The sequence below is a fragment of the Egretta garzetta genome, unplaced genomic scaffold, assembly GCF_000687185.1.
Source record: "Egretta garzetta isolate BGI_Z169 unplaced genomic scaffold, ASM68718v1 scaffold91, whole genome shotgun sequence".
NCBI classification, from domain to species: Eukaryota; Metazoa; Chordata; class Aves; order Pelecaniformes; family Ardeidae; genus Egretta; species Egretta garzetta.
Window position 1 is genome coordinate 4000202 of NW_009258661.1, and position 21495 is coordinate 4021696.

Here is a 21495-nt window from a genome sequence, read left to right on the forward strand (position 1 = left end):
GAAAAAGGAATGGGAATGCTTTTGCTCTCAGCTGCCATGTAAATGAGGTTCAGCTTTGGAAAATGTATAGGGCCGCTAGTACTAACTGCAGCGCTGGAGTCTCCAAGGAGTGATTTCTTCCTTCAGAAGCACAATAATAACAATAAATGATTAAAAAGAAAAAGGCCTAAATCTATATCTACAGTTAACTCAGGACTCCTTTGGAGTTCAAGACTGTTGCCGGATAAATAAATGCTTATTTGAAAAAGGAACCTCCAGCCTCCTGCAAACACCAGGCAGTGAAGCAGCGCCCGGGGCCAGCCCGCACACGTGCAGCACAGCCAACGGGGGAAAACTTGCCAGATTGGGTTATTCTGGATTTATCCCACGTGGGATGACCCTAGTCCTGGCTTTGTGCCCTGTTGCAGCACCCTCCAGCAGCTGCGCTGCCCGATGTGCTGGCTTAGTGCAAATGCAGAGGGTCAGGCTGGTGCCCACCTTGGGAGAGGTTTTCTTCTTCTCATGTGGCAAAAAAACCAAGTGCCAAAGTAGAGAAAAACCTCCAAAGGAAACTCATGAGCTTACAGGCAAAGGAATGGCTTTTTTTACCTTCCCATGGGACAGCTCCTCCCAGCCGCTGCCGGTCATCGTGGCCCATGGGGCGGCACGCCGGGGTGCCCAGCCCCGTGCCGGACAGCAAGATAAGGCTTCAGAAGGTGCCATGAGTCACAGAGGGCTGGGCCAGGCCAGGCAGCCACACCGGCACGCTGCCAAGCAAGCACACTGCCTGCGGAGAGGGACAGCGTGCCGGGACGCTGAGCGGGAGGTAGGCTTGCCCCCTTCCCAGCCGCCTCCTGGAAATGGGGTTTCTGGAGCATAACTGAAATAGTGCCTTTCTGCAGCGTGTTTCTTTTGACTTGCTGGCAGGTTAGAGGGCAGCACAGGAAAGGTTTTAGTTGTTCTGCCTTTTTCTATGGTGGAGGTGTAGGGGAAACCCCATGCACTGGCATCCCTTCTGTGGGGTGCAGCTGTGCCGGTTTCATAGACAGAATTAATGAATTACCTGTGTTAACAGCAAGGGTTAAATCCATGTTTCAACCTATTACGGGATACGTGGTAGAATCAGCTGTGTGATGTGTGGTCCAGGTTAAACCCCTTTATCTGTCATGGCTTTGGATGAATTTTCAGAGTGTTGACTATGTAACACTCCAGCACATAACCCTGACTGCTGGGACACCTCCCTGCTGGTACCCAGGGCTTTGCTAGCCCCCCAGAAATGCATTTCAGGTCCTTACATGTGTGCAATTACCAGAAAACAGAGCCCTTTGCCACAGCTGCCCAGTGGCAGGACCACCGCATGGTCTGCACTTACCCTGTGCTTTATGCTCCAAGCAGCGCCTCTTCCCAGCAAACAGCTTGCTGCCAGCCCTGACCACCAACACTTGTGGTCTCCTCTTTTGCCCTGGGGTTTTGGCACGGGTCACTTTGGTACAAACTGCAACTCATGGCATGGGGGATGCCCACCGAGCTGCCAGCAGCCATGCCCACACCGGAGGGGATGTGATCACTCCCCTCCGCCTCTCACTGCTGCCACCGCTCTTGATTCACAGCTTGGGGACAGCTCACTGAACAGGCGAGCTCATCATGATTTAGCTTTGGGCTCAGTGACACGTACAGAGAACTGGACAAGCAGTCACCAATGACAAATAAAAGAATAAGAGACCGAATGGGTACCAGTCACAGATGGGCGATGTTCCTCTGGCAGCTGCAGGCAGACGAGTGCAGGATGGGGCTGTGCCTGCTCTGTATCATGCAGGGGGCAGGGATCCACCCACAGCAGGCACCAAAACTCATCTGTCCCCTTTGCATCGGCCCCACAGCCCGGCTTCCCTGGCAGCAGCTCCAGGTGCCGTGTCCCACTTGGCTGCAGTCCTGCTCCCAGCCAGGGCTCGGCCACTGCGGCTGGGCCCAGCCCTGCACCCCTGCCCGCCACCACATGCATCCTGTTTGGCTTCTGTTTCAGGATCAGAGCCTTGCCCCCGTTCACTATTGACTTGTGCTGGGGGCAGTTTTGCCCTAAGATGGCCTCTCCAGCTGTTCGGTGGGTGTAGCAGCTGGCCAAGCATTTTTATGAGCTGAGGAATTTATAAGCCCTCTCGCAAACAGTGCTCTCCCAGTGAGTAATGCAGCAAAGCTCAGTCGGATTGAATCCTTTCGGGACTGAAAAATGGTGTTGTAGCATCCTCCATTCTGCTGTGGTGGCACCAGCCCTGGACACACAGCAGATGTGCACCCGCCCCGCACCAGGCACCTTCTGTGCCCCTGCATTTAGTTTTGCAGGAAAACCCTGAATTTTGGAGGGGTGATTCTCTGGCTGTGGGCACGGGTGACATCCGGCAGCCACCCCCTTGGAGGCGCATCCCCATCCCACACCAAAATGATGTCTCGTTCATGGTCAGGGACCTGCTGGGGAAGAGAGAGACATGTGAGGCTCAAAAGCAGAAAAAATACCCCAAAACCAACAGTGCCAAAAGTTTCTGGGGAAGAGAAATGAAGTTTTCCTCCAGTGCTGGGAGGAAACAGGAACGTTCACCCGCTGCATCCTGGAAAACCTCCCTGTGAGGGCAGGGAGCTGCCCCACTTTCTTCTTGACAGCAGTAACTCAGCGCTGCCAAGCGGCACTGGAGCCCTGAGCAGGCTCGGGGTGGAGCCTTTGCCTTACAATGCCACAGAGCTCTTTAGCAATATTTGTCCAAGAACCTTTTTGTTCCTGGAATGGTTTTTAAGCAAATAAGTTTCAGGTTTATTAGACAAATAACTGTTTATCACCCACCACAGTTCCCTCCATTCTCCCTCGCCTGCAAGTCACTCTCTGGCAGATGCCAGAGTTCAGCCGCCTTCTTTTTTCCAGCACAGACTTAGCAAAAAAAAAAAAAAAATTAATCCGAACAATTAAAAGAGAATATAATGGAAATCCCAGGACAGGGCTACCCTCTTGTAATGCAATCAGGTTCCAGGAATTTCAGCACCCAGGGACTTCACCCAATAAAATTTACCTGAGATTAAGGTGATGATAAATAGCCCAAATAAATACATGACTTCCCTAAGGCGTTAGCGTTTATCGGTTTATTTTTCCATTTCTCTTCCTCTGCAACAAAATCAATACGTGCATAGAAAAAAACACAAATTTGGCAAGGGAGAGCACTGTGCAACAGGCCCTGGTGTCCCCTGCAGCTGTGGGGACCACATGAGGATGGGTTTGCAATCCCAGGGGAGTTTTGCTCCATTCGCTGTGTCCGAATCACAGCCCAGGTCCAAATCCTCAGCAGCACCAGGGTCTGCTCCTGGCGTTTGGAGGGGAACTCAACAGGTTCCAAAAGCAAATCAATACCAATTTCAAAGACTTCGCAACTTGCCAAAGTCTTTTAAGGGATTTTAATGACTGCTCTTCTGCTCCCATCACACCCGTCCCCTCATCAGGCACTGGGCTGGGGAGCCAGGCGTGGGAGAAGCTCCCTACGTTTAAAAAGAAAAACTTCATGCTGGAAGGACGAAAAGGCAAGAGCCTGGTGCTGTCCCACCAGATCCAGCTATGGGCAGCATTTGTCCTCCAAAACCTTTAAACTGTCCATTTGCAGCTCTTCCACCATCTCAGTGGAACAGGCTTGTTCGTGCCAGTTCCAACGGAAGGTTAAAACCTATTTCAGGGATACCATGCTGTGGGGCTGGGATGGGCCAGGTCAAGGTGGCATGGGGCAGAGCTGCAGGCGCTGGGGACCCCCGTGCCGCCTCCTGTGGAGACAGATTCCCACTCATGGTCACCTTCCTCCGGGAGGAATAGCAGCAGAGAGAAGTGAGATGCTGCTGGGAAGCAAATGTGCGTAGCTGATACCCTATCAAAACCACACTGCTGCGATACCGAGGGTACACAAATACCTCCCAAGGCTTCCTTCAAAATGCAGATAAGCCATGAGGCCACTCTCCCATGGGAAGCCCCTAGCTCTTCGGCAGCTGCTCCTTGCCGCAGCCTTGCCGCGGACACAGGTGCAGTGGGTGGGTAGCTGGAAGGTCGCTGCAGGGCTGATGCTCTGGCCAGGCACAGGCCACCCTGGCCGGCTGCAAACTCCCTTGGGGATCACAGGCCAAGCAGGAAAGCAGCAGCTTTCCTCCAGCAGTGCAGATTGGCTTCCTCCTTGTTTTTAAGGCTGCCTACCAAGCCCCATATGGTGATGCTGCAAGCTGCCCCAGGGGGATGCCAGGTCCATCCCACCAGGGTGCCAAGGGGGGATGCTGGGTCCATCCCACCCAGGGGGCCAAGGGAGGATGCTGCACCCGTTCCCATGGTCAATCACATGGCCATGGGCACTGTCCCTGAACTCAAGCCCTGGGAGGGGACCCAGAGCAGGGCTGGGCAGGAGACAAAGCTCTTCTCTGCTTCCTCATGACGCAACAGCCTGAAATCAGCTTTCAGCCCAGCCCTGCTACAATCCATTGCTCCTTATTTACCCTGCAAACAGGAAAAGCAACTCTCAGCTTAGCGCTTTCACAAATTTTCTACGTCAAGCTTCCCTAAAGGGCTGCTTTAGTTCACATTCGGCTCTTTAACTCTGACCACGCATCTCACAGGTGACAGTTTGCCTCAGGGCTCCAGGGTGGTTTCCAGGACGGATGTTCACCAGGCTGCCTCCCCGGATTTCAAAGGTAGGAGTGGGTCCCCAGCCCCAGGAACCCAGTGCATGGGATAGCATGTGCCCATCCCATCCAACAGGGCTGGCAGCGGGAGGGAGGAGGGCAGATGGACTTGCTCTAGTTTATGCTCTAAATTACAACCATTCCTCATTTGTGTGGCTGAAGACACTGCAGGATTTGGACAAGCGGAAACATTTCTATTCTTAAGTCAGGTGTCCCCAAACCTGGTTGCTCTGCCCAGCTTAGCAGCGCTGCACTTCTTCCCTTCCTTTCCCTTTCTGGTTTTAAGGAGGATGAGCTTGCTCCTGAGGACTGCTCTGACTGGGCAAGGCCAAATTGCAGCTTGTCCTCAGTGTTTTGCAGTCCCTAATATTTGAAACTTGCTTTGCATAATCCCAGAAGGAAATCAGAAGGAAATGCAGCAAAGCCGTGACTGAAAAAGTGCTCCTTGAGCTCATCACAATAGAAAAAGTGTGATCTGTTACTGAGAAAAGGATGTGAAACAGGAGCGCACGGGGCAGCAGACAGTCACAGTGAAGAGCTTAGAGGCTTAAAATGAAGCAAGCTCAACCAGTGCAGCCTGCTCCGACGTATGGGAGTCAGGACTTCAATATCAGGGTGGGACCGAGTACATGTGCCTGAAAAGAATTTATACATCTTCAGTGACCTCTTAGTTATTGCAAATACGCCTAAAGATAGCAAATATTTTTCTCATCTAGTATCTGCCTGGGTTTGGTGGGTTACAGGTATGCTTCATGGCATTTCCTTCTTGTTCCTCAGGGTGACTTGTGACCACTGATACCCCCTCAGTTGTGCTCTCTCTCCCCACCACCATGCGGGTGGCAGGTAAGGAGGGAGACAGAGATTTACTTTTCTCTGTCCATTTTTCTACAGTTCTTTATCGCTCCTTCTCATTTACACACCCACTTCCAAGCCCAGCTACCCGACCTTCCCCTGCCAGGGCCATGGGAAAGGGCTTTTGTATAAGCATCAGGTTTTTAAAAGATTTGTGTAGATTCCAGCCTGTTGTATTTTTCCCAGTGAAAGCCTCTGCGGCTGGGAAAAGATGGCTATTAGGCCATTCCTGGTTCCATAAGAGCCATTCAGCTGCAATAGAAGTATATTTTTCTACTCTCTTTCCATGCAGGACTGGTACGTTTTGCTCTGATGAGCACTGCTTTAGAGCCAAATGCCAATCACATTTGTATTAGCAGCTGCTCAGCTGTAGCTAGTGACTAATTGGGGGATAGCAGCCTTCCCAGCGCTGGGGATGTAAGAAATATTTGGATTTACATAGCTTTCTGACTAATTATCAGATTTACTTTAATGCAGAGAGAAATATGAGTAGTGCCTCCCAGTAGAAGGGTAATGCCTATCTGAGCATCGCCACACGCTCTAGAGATATTAATTAAGAGATCAGAGTCTTTTTAGAGGATGAAGAAAGGAGTGTTAGCTGCCTTCCCACACTACACAAGTGCTGGCTGTCACTGTGTGCCTTGGTCCTGGACACATGGACCAAGTCCCCAGGAAGCCAGAAGGATGCTCTGGTCCCCGAGCCATGCTGCTGCTGCTCTCACCTGACTCCTCTCCCACCCCTCGCAGCCATGATCCGGTACGCAGCACTACTCATCACGCTGCTGGGCACCTGGTTCATCATGCAGACGTACTTCGACCACAGATGGAAAGCCATCAGCCTGCGGAGCTGGCTTGGTGAGGCACCGGCAGGGCTCCAGCCGGGTGCGGAGGGAGGGTGCAGATGGCCCCCTTGCGAGCCAGACCCCAGAGCTGGATATAGTTGCCATGAACATTTGCACTTGCAGTCCCTGGCCAAGGCTATAGCCACCAGCTCTGATCATCAGGGCAGGGAGGGGACAGCATGGTGGGAAGCTGCGCCCAGGGCGGGTGGCTCCAGGGGGGTACCCACAGGTGTCACCGAGAAGTCCAGAAGTGAGTACTGCTCTCGACTTCATCTACATTGTGCAACTGCTCCGGGGCAGAGGGTGATGGTGGAAGCACGATAGCCGCCGTTGAGACCTCCTTTCCCAAGGCAAAATCCCACCCTCCCAAACTCAGTGGAATTTCATTATTGCACACAGCAGCAACGCCTTTGGCGGGCTCTGCAAGCCCACATGAGCCCCCTGCCCCAGCAGAAACACCGCTGGTCGCAGGCTACAGCAGGAAGCAGTTTGCAGCCCCCATCCAGGCAGTGCACCACAGGTCTCTACCCTGGCCAAGAACGGGGAAGCTCCAGGCAGAAAAGTCGCAAGGGCCCGGCCTTGAACCAGTGCCAGCTCCGAACGTTCCCTGGCACACCCCCCTCTGCAGTCCCCGTGGCACCAGCCGTGCTGTCCTGCAGCTCACACCCAGAGCAGCACCCAGCACCCCAGCCAGTTCGTCCCACCCCACCCCAAGCTTCTGCACCATAAACCTTGAACAAGAAGCTGGTCCAAGTCCCAGGACCAGCCTCCTTCAGGCAAGAAGCTGGTCCAGGTGTTGCCCCCTTAGTGGGCCACTGTGCCCCAGTGACAGCCCTGCTCAGCCCCTGGGGGACACAGCTGGTGTCCCTCCGCAGGGCCAACACCATGGCTTGCAGCTCCGCTCCTCCCTCGCAGGCAAGCAGCTGCCCCGGCACAAGTGTGGGAACCAGAAGAGCTGCCCCCAGAACCATTTCGCCTTCAAGATCATCAGCGGTGCAGCAAACGTGGTGGGACCCTACATCTGCTTCAACGACGTGGTGTAAGCAGCACACAGGGGGGGCATGGGGCAGCCGCAGCTTGAATGGGGCGAGTTTGGCCTCTGCTGAGCACAACAGCAGCCATCACAGTGCATCTGTGATTAAAAAAATTTGGAAATAGTTTTCTTTGCTACAGCTTCTGGGGGTATTTTGCTGTCTGCAGTGTTGCCCCATTACACTGTTTCACTGGCACCAGCCTCTCCAGGGCATCCCTGCACTGACTGGTGCTCTCTGCTTTTCTTTCCAGCCTCATGAGTAGCATGAAAAACAACATTGGCAGAGGCCTGAACATCGCACTGGTGAACGGTGAGTTGGGTGGGCATTAACCACCTCCCCACAGCAAGGTCCCTTTCCCCCCTTGGAAGGACACAGGCCAGCAGGGACCCCATTCCAGGCACCACAGCTGACCCAAAAGTGCATTGGTCCAGTCTTACATGGGGTGCACAGCCACAGTCATGGTTGCAAGCACCACCAGGGAGATGGAAACAAACCCACCCGGGTCACGCAACGCACGATGGCTCCATGAACTCCAGTGAGCGATGCATTCGCCGTCACAGCAAATATGACACACTGAGGGAAGAGCAAAGCAGTTTGCAGCAGCAGGAACCCCAAGCTGGTGGCCAGGCAAAGCCTAGAGCCACCCCAGTGTAAACTCACTGTGCTCTGTTTTGAATTTTAACCTTCCAGGCACAAGTGGGCAGCTCCTGAAAGTGGGCACGTTCGACATGTACTCCGGAGGTAAGCATGGTCACTTTGCTGCCTGGTGGTTCCCAAACCAGGGCTCACCCCAGCACTGCTGGCTGCCAGGTTTTTAGGCTGCTCCTCTGTCATGTATTTAACAATAAAGTCTAGAGGACTTTGACCAGAATTGCCAGCTTGGGTGGTAAAAGTTCGACTTTGCCTGAGGCCACTGAGCCTGGAGTCCCCGTAATGCATTCACATCCAGAGTGGCTTCTTGCTTCTTTTGCATGCAATAGCCTTAAAAACAATTCCACTAAACTGAATAAACCAGGGTATTCGAGACCTGAGAAAGGCTGCTTCCTGAGATCGGGTAGTTACGCTAATCCTGAGATTTTGCAGCTTTCAACTCAGTTTTTGAATGCTGGTGGTGGCTGAGCAGCAGCTTGTCCCCCTGCCTTTTGCAGGAGGGTAAATGAGGAGCTCAGGGCATGGGGAATGGAGCGTGGTGACAGCCTGCTTCAAACAATCTTCCTAACAGCAAGAAGATGCCCCAAGCTGGGGCGGCACCCGCTCACACACAGCCTAGCTGGCTCTGGCTTGCAGGATGCTATCAATCCCACCGTTGTTGCAAAGCTGTTACCAAACTCTCCAAAGTTTTGGTGGGAATCTTCAAAATCACATGCTAAAAACACCCCTGTAGTGCTTTTGATTTACCCTTTGCTGTTTGAGCCTTCCCCAGGGATCAATGACCCTTTCTGCTTTTTGGTTTTGCAACCTATTCTTGGTAACTCTGGAGTTTTAAGGAGAAACACTGATAGTATGAGATTTCCAAGTTCAGAAGCGAGAGGCAAGGTGGGAGAGGCACCGGGAAGGAGAGAGCAGTCAGCTCCTGTGCCACTAGATGGGGCATTGGACTCGAGCATCCCACAGATGTGGGATGAGGAATTATTCCTGCACCACAGCCGAAGGCAGGATCGCAAGGCAGGCAGCTCTGCGGCCGAGCAGGCTCCTTTCTGGTGTTGGGAAGTAAATTCACATAACGAGATTTCACAGTTAGTGAGCAAACTTTAGATGCAAATTCCCTCCTGCCAGTGTTGTACCGGCAGGAGGACAACACCAGCACTGGGCACTGTGGGAGAGCGCAGGTGGGAACACAAGATGGGGAATGCAGCATCTGGGAGCCCGTCCTTCCTCAAGCCCCTGACCCTGAATCTTAGCTAGCACCGGCACCAGCAGGATACTTCCCACCAACCCAGAGGACGTTCCCCCTGTTGCCATCCAGCTGCTAAATCCCTTTTTTTCCCCCTAATGCTCTTCTCTCCCAGACATTACCGAACTGGATACCTTCCTCCAAGGGATCAAGCACGGCACCATCGTGCTGATGGCCAGCTACGATGATGCTGCCACAAAGTGAGTTTGGCCCTGGGAACGATGCCTGGCTCCCCAAAAACCAGCAGCTGGGGGGAGCTGGAGGTGCTGCTGCCAGCAGAGACAGGACAAGAGGGGACACCCACCTGGCACCACACGAACACCTTCTTACTCTCTTTCAGGATGACCGACAAATTACGGGCACAGTTCATGGAGCTGGGCAGCAGCCATGTGAGCAAGCTGGGTTTCCGGGACAACTGGGTCTTCTTGGGAGCAAAAGGGCTGAAGAACAAAAGCCCCTTTGAACAGGTACGTGGCTCTCCCTGCCACCAGCTCTGGAGGCCCCCATCCTCTTCATAGCACCTCCTGAGCTACATCTCACCTACCTGTCTGTAGAAGACACGGACCAGTGGTGTTATCCCCCACGCCGAGCCAAGCTGCAAGATTTGCCACATTGCAAACTTGCCACCAACCTCAGATTCTCTCTCTTTTTTCCTGCAGCACATCAAAAATGATAAGAATACAAATAAATACGATGGCTGGCCTGAGGTGCTGGAGATGCAGGGCTGTGCCCCCAGGAAGATGGATTAGCACCAAACCCCAGCCTGCCAAGGAGGCGAGACCAGTCTCACCAGGACACCAGCCCCATTGCGGGGACCCCAGCCCCATCACACTGATGCCAGCCCCCCCACCGCCCGCTCCCACAGCCCAGCAGCAGCTGCCTGCTCCCAGGACCGGCCGTTTCACAGCAGGGGCTGCACGGAGCTTGGAAAGGGCTGCACAAGTGCCTGCAGCGCCTGAGCAAACGCCCAGCCAGGTTTCAGTCAAGCTGTCCTTGTCTATGGGTCAATTTGGGGTATTTTATTTTTCTGTCTTTAAACCAAAAACTTTGTAGAAGGTTTTTCAGATTTCCTGAATAAGATATCTAATGATAAAACACTACCGTCTCCCTTTATTTTCAAGCACAATCCATGCTTTTCCTTGCAGGCACAGCATTGCCATGTCCTCTGCCACCAGCTGGGCATCACCATCACCCATCCCACAGCGCTGCACACGGATGCTCCCACACACGTGGCACAGGGCAAAGTCATCCCTGGGGACGCTCAGGCCTTGATGGTTCATGCCCAGAGCTTCTGCCAAGCCCCTGCTGTCTCCTACAGCCACAGTAAGGCCAGATGGCCACAGGGATTCCTTGCAGCAATGTAGGTTAATATTTGCAGACCGAAGCATTTCCCCCACCCAGTTGCATCTTTCCTGGGTTAAATCCAAGCTAAATCCTCCGTGGTATATCGCTATCAAAAGTCAGGATAATGCCAGCGAGGTGCCAACCCATCTCTGCCCGGCAAAGAGGGAGGGGTGGATGTGCAAGTTTCTCAGCCAGCTGAAGTTGTGCAGCATAACCAATAGGTGGGAGCCTTTTACTGGGAGAACCAGAGCCAGTATCAGCCTGGAGCGATACAAGACACCCGGGCTGGCACCCCGCTGCGGGCACCTCCACACCTGCTTTTCTCCAGGAGCTGCACCCCGACGCAGGGCTGGCTGACACCACCGGGAAAGGAGAGATCCCTGCCCGAACACAGGCTGGCAAAGTCCTGCAGAGCTCCTTCCAGGGGGGTTCCCATGCTGCTGCCCAGGGATGAGGAGGTCCTGGGGGAGCATCTGCCCCCTGTTCATGTCCGGGTGCCTTCACCCAAGCACCACCTGTACCCAAAACCTCCCTGAGAGTCAGCAGAGCTGAGATCAGATAAGCTGCGTGAGTGATGGCCTGGGCTTATCTGTCATCGTGGACACGGATAAATTTGCATCATATACAGACTTTAATTTCCTATGATTGTATCTGGTTTTCCCTCATTCTTTCAAGCAGACCAGCAGTTCCGCAGAACGTGAGGGTGGAGCGTTTCCGCTGGAGCACTTGGAGCAGTGCAGGGTAACACAAGGCAATCCTGGACAGACTTTTCTGCCTCTAACATCAGGGTTTGCCCCAGCACAGCTTCTACAGGCAGTTGGCATTGATTATCTGAGCCCACCGGGGAGCAGAAGTGAGGAGCATTGGCAGGATAAGGCCAGGAAGAGACACAGCCTGTCCTGCACCGGCCACCTTAGGGATGAAACCCTCGATCCAAAACCCAGCACCACCATCCAAATCCAGTGAGGCAACTGGTCTGCCCTAAGCCAGGAAAAATCCCCCCAAAAAATGTGTAATACTTGTAAGAACTTCCAAAGGCAAAACTGAAATAAAACCCCCGAGCAGCTATCACAGAGGAATTCCCCAACAGCTGTAGTATTTTATCCAAGCTTAACCTCCTGTGCTCTTAACGTGCACCTGACTGCACCAAAGGAAGCCTCTGCCATAAATCGATCCCTAAATCTGCTGCAGCAGCAGCGGTTAATCCCAAGCGCTGAATCATCCCTACCCGCGACAGCAGCAAGAAATAACACAATGCAACAGCCACAACAGCGCTCACATCTCACAGCCCTGCCATGCTGCCAGCATAAATATGCCAACTATTTTAAGCCCCCTCAAAGGATCTAGATTCGCTCGTAAGCCAAACTGCAAGCAGCCTAAGAACTGTAAAGGCAGCTGCCTGGGGTAAAGCAGCGCACAGCACCAGCTACAGCCCAGAAAACAACCAGCCCCTTTCAGCCGCAGGAAACTCTTCCTAGCCCTGTGCAATGCACATTAGAAATCTGGTTTAAAGCCAAGATAAAGGAAATTTATTTTTCAGCATGCTACAGACGGTTAAATCTAGCTCTGAATCTATCACTGAGCAGTTACTAAGGTACACCACTGTTTTCAATAAATAGGGAGAGCTGAAAGTGCATCTCCTGTGCAGGGACCTTAATCATCAGCCGGCGTTTTGCAGAGCCATTCCTGCCAAAGTCACCGTGTCCAGTAAATAAATCTGAGCTTTTCAAAAGTCCAGAATCTGGAAGGCAGGGGTATAAATATGGCTTCAGGAGTCGAATTTAACTTGCTCATTTTTTAAAAAGATCTGAAAAGGGTGGTGAGTGCAGGAACAGCAATCCCCAAATGATGTTTTTAAGTGCCTTGGCATTTTGAAAGCTGTATTACTGCAGAGACAGGCACCTACCTGGCTGGTTTTCACGGTGCCGCATCCCCCAGAGACTTCGGTAAGCACAAGCCCTGAGCTGCCCAGCCTCCCAGGACGCAGCTCCAGGTAACCTGGGCTCACCCAGGGGCCATGGTGGGCTCCAGTAGCAAACAGGCAGCCTGGGGCATTCGCAGGAGCAAAGTTTGCAAAATCCAGTGCTGCAACAGGATCCAAGAGCCAGGATGGAGGCTGGTAGCAGAGGCATAATCCTGCCTTATTTTTGGGGTACGGACTTGTTTCATCAAAGCACCAAAGCAGCAGTAGGAAGAATGCCACAGGCAAGGACCGATGGGTGCCGGGGCCCCGCAGCCAGGCGAATCCGCGTCCTGTGACATCTTGCCCTGTCAAGTACAATTACTGTAATCTTCCACAGCCTCTCAAAATACGGATCCCAGCTTAGAAACCGGGCATCCGCAGCATGAAAGCTGCCTTTGTGCCTGGGCAGAGCCTGGGTGCGAGCCAGCCATTAGGTGCACGAAGAAAATGAGTTCTCCATGTGCTGGGAGAAGGGAGGAAAAGCAAGCTTTCCCACCCAGCCCTGCTGCAGACAGGCTGGATTTCACCCGTGTCTTCCCACCGCAACCACCGAGGGGACAGGAGCTGCACAGTTGCACATCCCCCTGGGAGTAACGGGGCTGGTGACCACAGGGAACCGGCTGGTCCCACAGCCCGGGTGAGCAGGGCACAGCCAACACATCGGACCATGGGGGCAGCTCACGGGAAAAAGGTAACGGGGCAGTTTTATTCGGGACTGCTGAAGCGGTGGCGGGATGATGGAGAAGGCACCATCTGCTCACGTGTTGCTTGTTTTGCTCGGCGTGTGCTAAGGCAGCTGATGGCAGCGAGGGATTAAAGGGAAGGGACCCGCTCCTAGGCGTGGGTGGCATTTATCAGGGCTGGATTAAGTAATTCCACCTGATGGGCTCAGCATGGGGGCCTGCCAGGGCTTTCAGGACAGCAAGGAGGAGATTGGAGCATTGCATTAGGACAGGCAAAGTTTGGCTTTCTGGGGAGGAACATCAAACTTGCTCCAAACACATCTGGCATCCTGTGGGCTGTCTCCCGCAGACGCCATGCAGAGCAAGCCCCAAGTATTTCTCAGCTGGTGAATTGCTACCAGCTCCCTCCTGGGACAGAGAGGAGCCAGGCCAGGTCCCACAGCACCCACATGCATCTCCCTCTCCTTCAAACCCCCCAGGGAGAGCACCCAAACAGCTCAAAAAGAAACAGGGCTTTACAAAGTCAGAGCCACATGGAGGCAGCTAGAATGGTTGTTCCGAGGATGCCATTAGGTGTCATTTTGCTTTCATGTCTGATGACATCAGTGTCTAGAGATGCATCACTATTCAGTTGTGATGCCCTGATCCGGCATTAGGCTTCTGGAGCTTGTCTCCCAGCTCCAAGAGAAATGCACTTGGTGCACCACACCAGGTCAGTAACTTCTATTTCAGTGGGGACAGCAGCAACCCTTTGCCTCAGGAGGGACCCTGCATGCTCAGCTGAGCATGGTCTGTGGCCTCCAGAGGTGTGGGCACATCCAAACCAGGTGCCTTGCACAAATTTGCAAACCTGATGAGCTTTCTTCCAAAACCAGAGCTAGGCTCTGTTGCAGGGGAAACATGCAGAAAACCAGCGTTACCAACACCCAGGAGGAAAATCAGTGCTGATGTGGGACAAGCAAACATTTGTCTATTTTCCTGGACCTCAGAGAGGTGCCAGGTACAGGAGGTGCTGCTCCCAGCCAGCCCTCTGCTTCTCCAGCACCCATCTGAGGTGCCGATGCCACGCTGGCTAGAGCACGCTGGGGAGCCACGGCCACTCCCAGGGCTCAGGGCTACGATGGGAGCCCTACCTGGGAGGAGCCACACTCTGCCCACAGCTGATCCAGACCTCTGCTCACAAGGCCATTACCTTCAGGCCTTGGCACATTTGTACGGGCATTACTGAAAGCAGGGAAATAAGCTGGTTAGGTCAGGCTTGGCTCAGTGCCACCCAGTTCAGCCCTGCTGCATTCAAAGTGATCTATGCCGGCCTCCCAACACCCAGACTGGACAGCTTTTGGATGGCTTTCCCCATCACTCCCTCTTTCCAAAACACCATGATCCCACTACAGCCTGGCACTGAATGGCCTGGCTTTGAAACGCTCCCGGGAACTCAGGCTCTCCCATCACACCAGCTCACCCTCAGCTTGCTGGCAGCCCCAAAAGCTCTGAGACATTCATGGGCACCAAAAGGTCAGAGATCTCACTCCTGTTTCAGCCTCCTGAACATTGTCCCAGTTGACAAAAGCCTGTGCCACCGCATGGCTAGCATCAAGTGGGGACATCTGTGGCGGCTCCTGCGTTGGTGCTTTACCCTTAGGCTGAAGCTGATGGGGGATGGGAAAAAAAAAAAAAAGCTCCTTCTGCTGCATTTCCAGGGTGGGCATGAACAGCAGACTCCAGCCCTCCCCAAGGACCAGGGTGGGTCCAAATGACGGGCAGCAAAGCTCTCCTTCCCCCAACCCTTGTAGAAGCAGCCCTGCTCAGGGCACAGGGCAAGGCAGGGGCCCTGACAGGCATGACCCCATCCACCAGCTACATCCCAGCGGGGACCCACATGGAGCGGGAGGAAGGCTCAGCACCCCTCGCCAGCACTGCCTGCATTAGCAGTCTCAGCTGCACCCCTTTTAAGCTTAGACCAGAGCAGCACTCCAAGGGGATTACAGTAGTGGATTGTGGAGTGCAAGGCAATCCCCAGCTCCATAACAAAAGGGACCGGAAAGGCTGCCAGTGTGGCTCCAAGGACATTTCTACTTTCAAAGGCTGCAGCTGCTCCCAAAAAACCTGTTCTGGTATCACCACTGTCCCATGGGTACAAGCTGACAGCAGGGCTCCAGCAGGACACAGTCCCCTGCCGGGGTATCCTTTGCTGCAAGGCAAGGACTTCGACAGGGGCCAGCTCAGGGGGGCTGCTGAGCCAGGGCCGATTCCCTGCCGATTCCTCTGCTCTGCAGGGCACCAGCCCTGCTGGGCACAGGAATGCAGCTAACATCCCTGCAACCACAGCAAACCACCTTCAGATAACCCCGCAAGTGCAGTCTCCCCAGAAGCCCCCCCCAGGGTGCCCAGGCAGATGCTCCCAGGCAGCAGAGGGGGTTGTTTCCTGGCACCTGCACCTCTCCGCCGCTTTTCTCCCCAGTTTCTCAAGGCAGGGTTTGCACAGTGGCTGTTTCCCCAGGGAAAGTTTTCTGTCCCCAAATTCCCAAGAGTGTCAGTTTACACTAATGTCAGATGAGCTGAGATTAGCCTTGCCGCTGAGTGGGGAGCTTTGCTCTGCGGCTGGTTTAAAACAACAAGAGGCAGCACGCCAGCGCCAGGGAGAGAGGCTCCGCTTGTTCAGGCAAACTGCAGTACCTGGCAGCCCATGCTGAAAACCAGGGCTTCGAGACCATACTTTAAAACTCCTCCATCTGAGCATTGCAGAGGGACAGGACCAGCATTTCTGGGGGCTGCAGGTGCAGTGACTGAACTGGGAAGACCACGCAGCAGCACTGCTTCCTCCCAGCTCCCCCCCCCCCCCCCCCCCGCCATGTTGTCATCCACCCTGCATGAGAAGCCCATCAAAACCTAAGATGTAGCCACATCTCCCCAGCACTGCCCTTGCACATTCATCACCAGCCATTGGTCTCAACCCACATCCCTCGGAGCTTTTCGCCTAACACCCGCTGATGTTGCCCATCCCTGACACAGCTCATCACGAGGCATTTAATCCACCCAAGAGATTTGCCCACAAACACAACTCACCCCACCGGTGAGGGTATCCCCATGCCCCAAGCCAGAGAAGTGAGCACTGGGACGCGCAGGACACTCTCTGGTCTTTCATCCACCCTTCTCTTCGGGGCACAAGGGACACACACCAAGTCCCCCATCCACCCTGGCATGGCTGGTCCAGAGCAGAGCCCTGTTTCAGACCAACTTTGGCTTCTGCCGAGCTGCTCCACCAACTGCACTTCACTGAGTTCTCACCAGCGATCACAAATGTTATTCACACAGTAAGGGCAGTGAAGGTTACAAAAATCAACGCTTCAGCTCCAGAAGAAAAAGCAAGTCCTAAAAAACTTCCTCTGCAAAAGGGTGGGAGGAGGAATAATTCTCTTGCTCTGCCCTTCATTAGCAGGAAGGCCTCTCCAACAGGTAAATAAGCACCACTGCCTTTCCAGCAGCTCTGCTGTGGGTAACAGCAGGGTCATGTTCCTACTAAGCATCTGTGTAGAAGTTGGTCATCAGGAGAATGGTCTTGGTCTTAAAAAGGCATCTGTGTGCTGCTGTCACAGGGCAGGGAGAGATTACGAGATAAAATTGTGATTTTCAGGGTTTTCCACCCATCCTGAAGGAGGCAGGAAGCAGCAGTCGTATTTTCCCAGCATCACTTAGCGCTGAGCAAGGGACTCCCTTCCCCAGGCCCCTCACACAGATGAACACCCAAAAGCAGACATCCCTCCCATGGGACTAACCCTGCCAGTTCAGCTCCACGTGCATGCCTCCTGCTTGGCATCACCCCAGCACCAGGTCCACACATGCAGGGCCACTCCAGTTACAGCAGCATCCACCACGCTCAGCACCATCACTTTTCTTGACTAGCACGGGCTACAAAAAACACGGCTCAACAGGGAGCAGAGCTCCAAAATGGCAAGGCAACATTTAAAGGGAAATTTTAAGAAGTCTCTATTATTAAATGCAAGATACAGATTGACCAAAAAGCTGGTTCTTGCCGCTCAAGAGCTTAGAAACTCTTACCCTGACTGCAAAAGTCCTGGGCCCTTATTTTGGAAAGCACAGGAGCAAGTAAGGCGAACAAGAGGAGCCATGGCTGGCAGAGGAGAGGTTTATAATGAGAAAAAAAAAGGGCTGTTTCATGCTAGTGCAGCAGAGCACAGGGGAGAAACTGCCACAAAGAGACCAGCACGGTGGCTGTCCTGCTACAGGGACACCGACCAGACGAGGCCAAAGGAGGCAGCCCCAGGACCTGTCATCACCAGCATCTTCCCTTTAGCTACTGGCAGCTGGAACTGAAACCGCTTCAAAAAAGAGATGAGGGATAAGGCCCAAATTGCTCCCAGACAGGATGGAAAAGCTCAACCACAGAAAGACAAAAAGGCATGAAACGCAGCAGCTTGTGGCACCCAGGACAGGCTCCGTGGTCCAGCAGCCCCTCTGACCCTACAGGGACCCAGCCCTCCGAGGTAGTGGGCTGGGACACCGCTGCCCCATCGTGCTCCGTAGACCAGCAGGCACAGCGGGATTTTCCTGGCTCTCCCTGACAGCTATTTCAGAAAGCTGGTAGCCAATGTCCCTGCCAGCTCTTTCAAAGCATCCTTAAGCTGCCCAGGCAGCACAAGAGCCCTCCGAGGGACCCTGCCTGCTCTGCCCCTGGAGCTGCCCTTGCCAGCTGGGGCTGCCGCTCCGCTTTCAGCAAGAAGGGCTGCAGGTGCCAAGGCCCATGAGCAGAACAAGTCCCATGACAGTCACTGAATGCCACCAGTTGTTTGGTGGCACTGGCCCCAGGAGCAAATCCAAAAATCAGATGGCAACTGGGAACGACGATGTTTCAGTGCCCTGAAGCATTGCACTGCTCAGGGAGAAGGGCTTGCTGTGTGCTGTCTGCAGCAAGCCTGGGTTCAGAGGGACAGAAACAAGAACTGGTGACTTTGCACACCAGGGAAGTCCCTAAGTGCCTCATGAGAGTGGGGAGGTCATTGAGGAAAAGCCCATTTCTGGGCAAAATTAACACACACCCAGAAAATAATAGCTCAGGCTCACAAGACAGCAAATACCTGTAAGTCCCCTCTTCTGTCTCACACAGCACAGCCCAGAGCAGGAGGGCTGGGCCAGGGCTCGTCCAAAACCTCTGCAGAAGCCATCTAAGGTGACTTTATCCTGCCTTTTCTTTGCTTCTTCAGCCCTTCAAGGCCCACAGGTGGTGATATAGAATCATAGAATCACTTTGGTTGGAAAAGACCCTTGAGATCATCGAGTCCAACCTTTACCCCTGCCATCCCACCACTAAACCACGTCCCTAAGCACCTCATCTATCCTTCTTTTAAATACCTCCAGGGATGAGGACTCTGCCACCTCCCTGGGCAGCCCATTCCAGAGCCTGACAACCCTTTCGGTGAAGAAGTTTTTCCTAATGTCTAGCCTAAACCTGCTTCAAACCATTATCTGGGGACTCTGATTAAGCAGAGACACTGCTCCAGACTTTTGTAGGTTTAAAAGAAAGTAAAATAAAATGCCATAGCACCTCAGTCCTCAGAAGCCAAGCTCGTTACAGCAGGTTGCTCTAGCTCCTGGAAAGAGATCACAGCTTGCTTTCTTACCTCTTTATCCCAAGTACCCAGACAGCACAGGTAAGCCAGCTCCAACACTTAATATAACCCACTCCCTGCCTCCAGAGAAGCTGATATTTTGGTCCTGAAAGAGCTTATATGGGCTCAGTGCAGGCAGGGAACTAATTTGCACACAACTGCCCGAGTTCAAGGCTCTGCCTTTCCCAGCCTGCCCTGTTACAGCTGCGCTGGATCAGCAGCCTACAGGCTGCACCCCCATCACCATGCAAAACCAGCTCCCGCGACACCCGTACTGGCTCCCTAGACAGACGACTTTGCACTGAAGCAGCATAGGGTGGGCACATAAAGACAGGGCATGCAGCCCCCATGCCAGTCAGGCGACTGAGCACGTCTCCCCAGTCCGTGCATGAGAAGCTGTGATGCACAGGTTAGGTGCATGGTTGAAAGTGCTGGGCAGGAGGCAGAGGAGCATGCTGCCAGCCCCTCCGGAGGAAGGGCAGAGGCTGGCAGGCACTGGCCAGGGCTGCCTGCAGCATCTGGGACTGCACGGGAGCCATGGAAGAGGGCTCAGGCTGAAGGGGGGTACACGATGTGCTCATGGGGAGACCAGGAAGATCACTGCATGGGAAATGCAGCAGCTGCCAGGTCTGGGATGGCTCAGCAGTCCTCAAATAAAAATGGATTAAATCAATTAAAGGCTTCACTGCTTTGCTGCTTCGCTCTGCTCCTGGGGGGGCTTGTTTGAGTGGTGTCTGCTGCCTCCTCGTGAACCCTGTGATAACAGGGATGCTTCACCTCTTCCTCCGCTGCCTCCTCCATTTGCAGTCTGTGGTGGCAGGCAGCCTGGCAGATAACAGCCAACCCTCCTCCTTTTTGGCCCCTTGCCTTTGGGGTCCCCTCCCGCACAGGACCCAGCCGGCTGCTGCAGACACACAGACAACCCCGCTCTGCCTTGCCAGCCTGCTACCAGCAGTGCCTGGGGCTGACGGGGCTTTTCTGCCCTTATTTTTCACAAACCCTGTTTTTCCAAGTTAGGGACCAATTCTAGTGACCTGGTGAGGTAAAGAGCACAACAAGGTGGTGTCAGAAGAGCAGATTTCTGATGGCAGCACCATCCCTGGCTCCTAACATTAGTCCCTAGTTGTGATATGGAGTAATGATGCCACTGCAGCCTGGTGGCTCTAGGACAGCATGGAACAGTGCCAGAAATAAATATTGTCCCTATTATTCATGTAGCATAAGCCTCAGTTTTTGCAAAATGCCATTCTTCAAGGCACTTTAGAGTGTCTTAATGGTCCCTCTGCAGCCTGACAGCAATTCGCTCCAAAACTGCTGGAGCCCTTTTGTGCCAGTGACTGATGCTCTTCCCGCGCAGTCAGCAGCATCCACAGAAACAGTGGAGCAGTCTTTCAGATCATCAGTGGGTACCACACCTCCAGCATAGGGCAAAAATAAGCTCCTGAGACAGGTAAAAAAAGGGCTTATCCATAGCAACAGCTTAACTGCTACTAACAACACTGAGGTGGGCGATGGAGGTATTGCCAGCAGATAGCAGGGCGAGAACTTGGCTTTGTCGTGGCATGCAGCGGCGCTGTGTGCTCTGCACATTGCAAGAGACCAGATTAAAAAGTACTGAACTGCAAGCAAGGATTTCCTTAAGACCAAGGGAGAACAGCAGGTCCATCGGCACCATGCATGGTGCCAATGGACCGATGCACTGCTCCGGTTTGTGCTGAGGAGCTGCCGAGAGCCTCCCCATGCCCTTCACAGCAGGATGTCGAGCTTCGCAGTCAGCTCGAATGCTGACAAATGAGCCTTGCGCACCAGCTGCCGCGGGGCTGAGCACTGTCACTGATCTCTCTCATTAATCTGCAAGAAATTTTCGGCTGAGTTCTGGCACATCGCACTCCATCTCTCCATCCATAGGGCCCTGTGCAGCCGGGGAGCAGCACTTGCTCAGCTCCAGCGGGCAGTTCGGCATGGGTCCCTGCCCCGGGGCTGGCGGCACCAGTAAGCTCCCCTTCCCATGCTGCTGCTTCCCTGCTTTAGCTTTTTTTGCACTTTTTTTCTGGGCGGTCTGTGAAATCAGACTCAATTTGCCAGCTTCCATGGCCACAGGCAGGCTGTGCTTGGAGCCAGCCCCGCCACCAGGATTTGGGAGGGGAGTGGCCCTGGTAACAAAGACATGCAGAGGTCAGTGCAGCACTTATCTGCGTCAGATTGTGTTTTCTTTATGCATAAAATAACCCCGAGTGCTATTTGAAGCAATTGCAATTTTCCACTCAACTAGGCAGCAAAGTGGCCACCTGGCTGGTGCTCCCCTGGAGCAGCCCGGGAGCTGCAGCAACCTGAGCTGGGCCCTGTGTCCAGACCAAGAGCCCAGACTCCTCTGCAAGCCTGAATATACAAACTACTATTGCCAAAAAAATCCCCGAGGCTGCTGGTTGCCCTCATGAGAGTGGCCACAAGCATCCACCCTCAGCTCCACTTTAGCCCAAGAAATGCTGCAGACTTGTAGAGGCCAAAAGACCCGTAATGAAACGTTACACCAATAACTTGATATTTCTTAGAGTCCTTTGTAATACGATAGTGAAATCAGCTAT

The 21495-nt window shown here is 53.6% G+C and overlaps 1 protein-coding gene across 1 annotated transcript; it reads left to right on the forward strand.

The window, feature by feature from the left end:
* The first annotated feature begins 700 nt into the window (after positions 1 to 700).
* FAM3D (FAM3 metabolism regulating signaling molecule D) lies at positions 701 to 10042 on the forward strand. The gene is given in 12 exon segments (XM_035903803.1): positions 701 to 805; positions 3687 to 3903; positions 4606 to 4680; positions 5479 to 5514; positions 6271 to 6378; positions 7038 to 7058; positions 7281 to 7404; positions 7650 to 7708; positions 8090 to 8140; positions 9409 to 9493; positions 9634 to 9760; positions 9953 to 10042. Coding segments are annotated over 12 exon segments (1098 nt in total).
* Positions 10043 to 21495: the final 11453 nt, after the last annotated feature.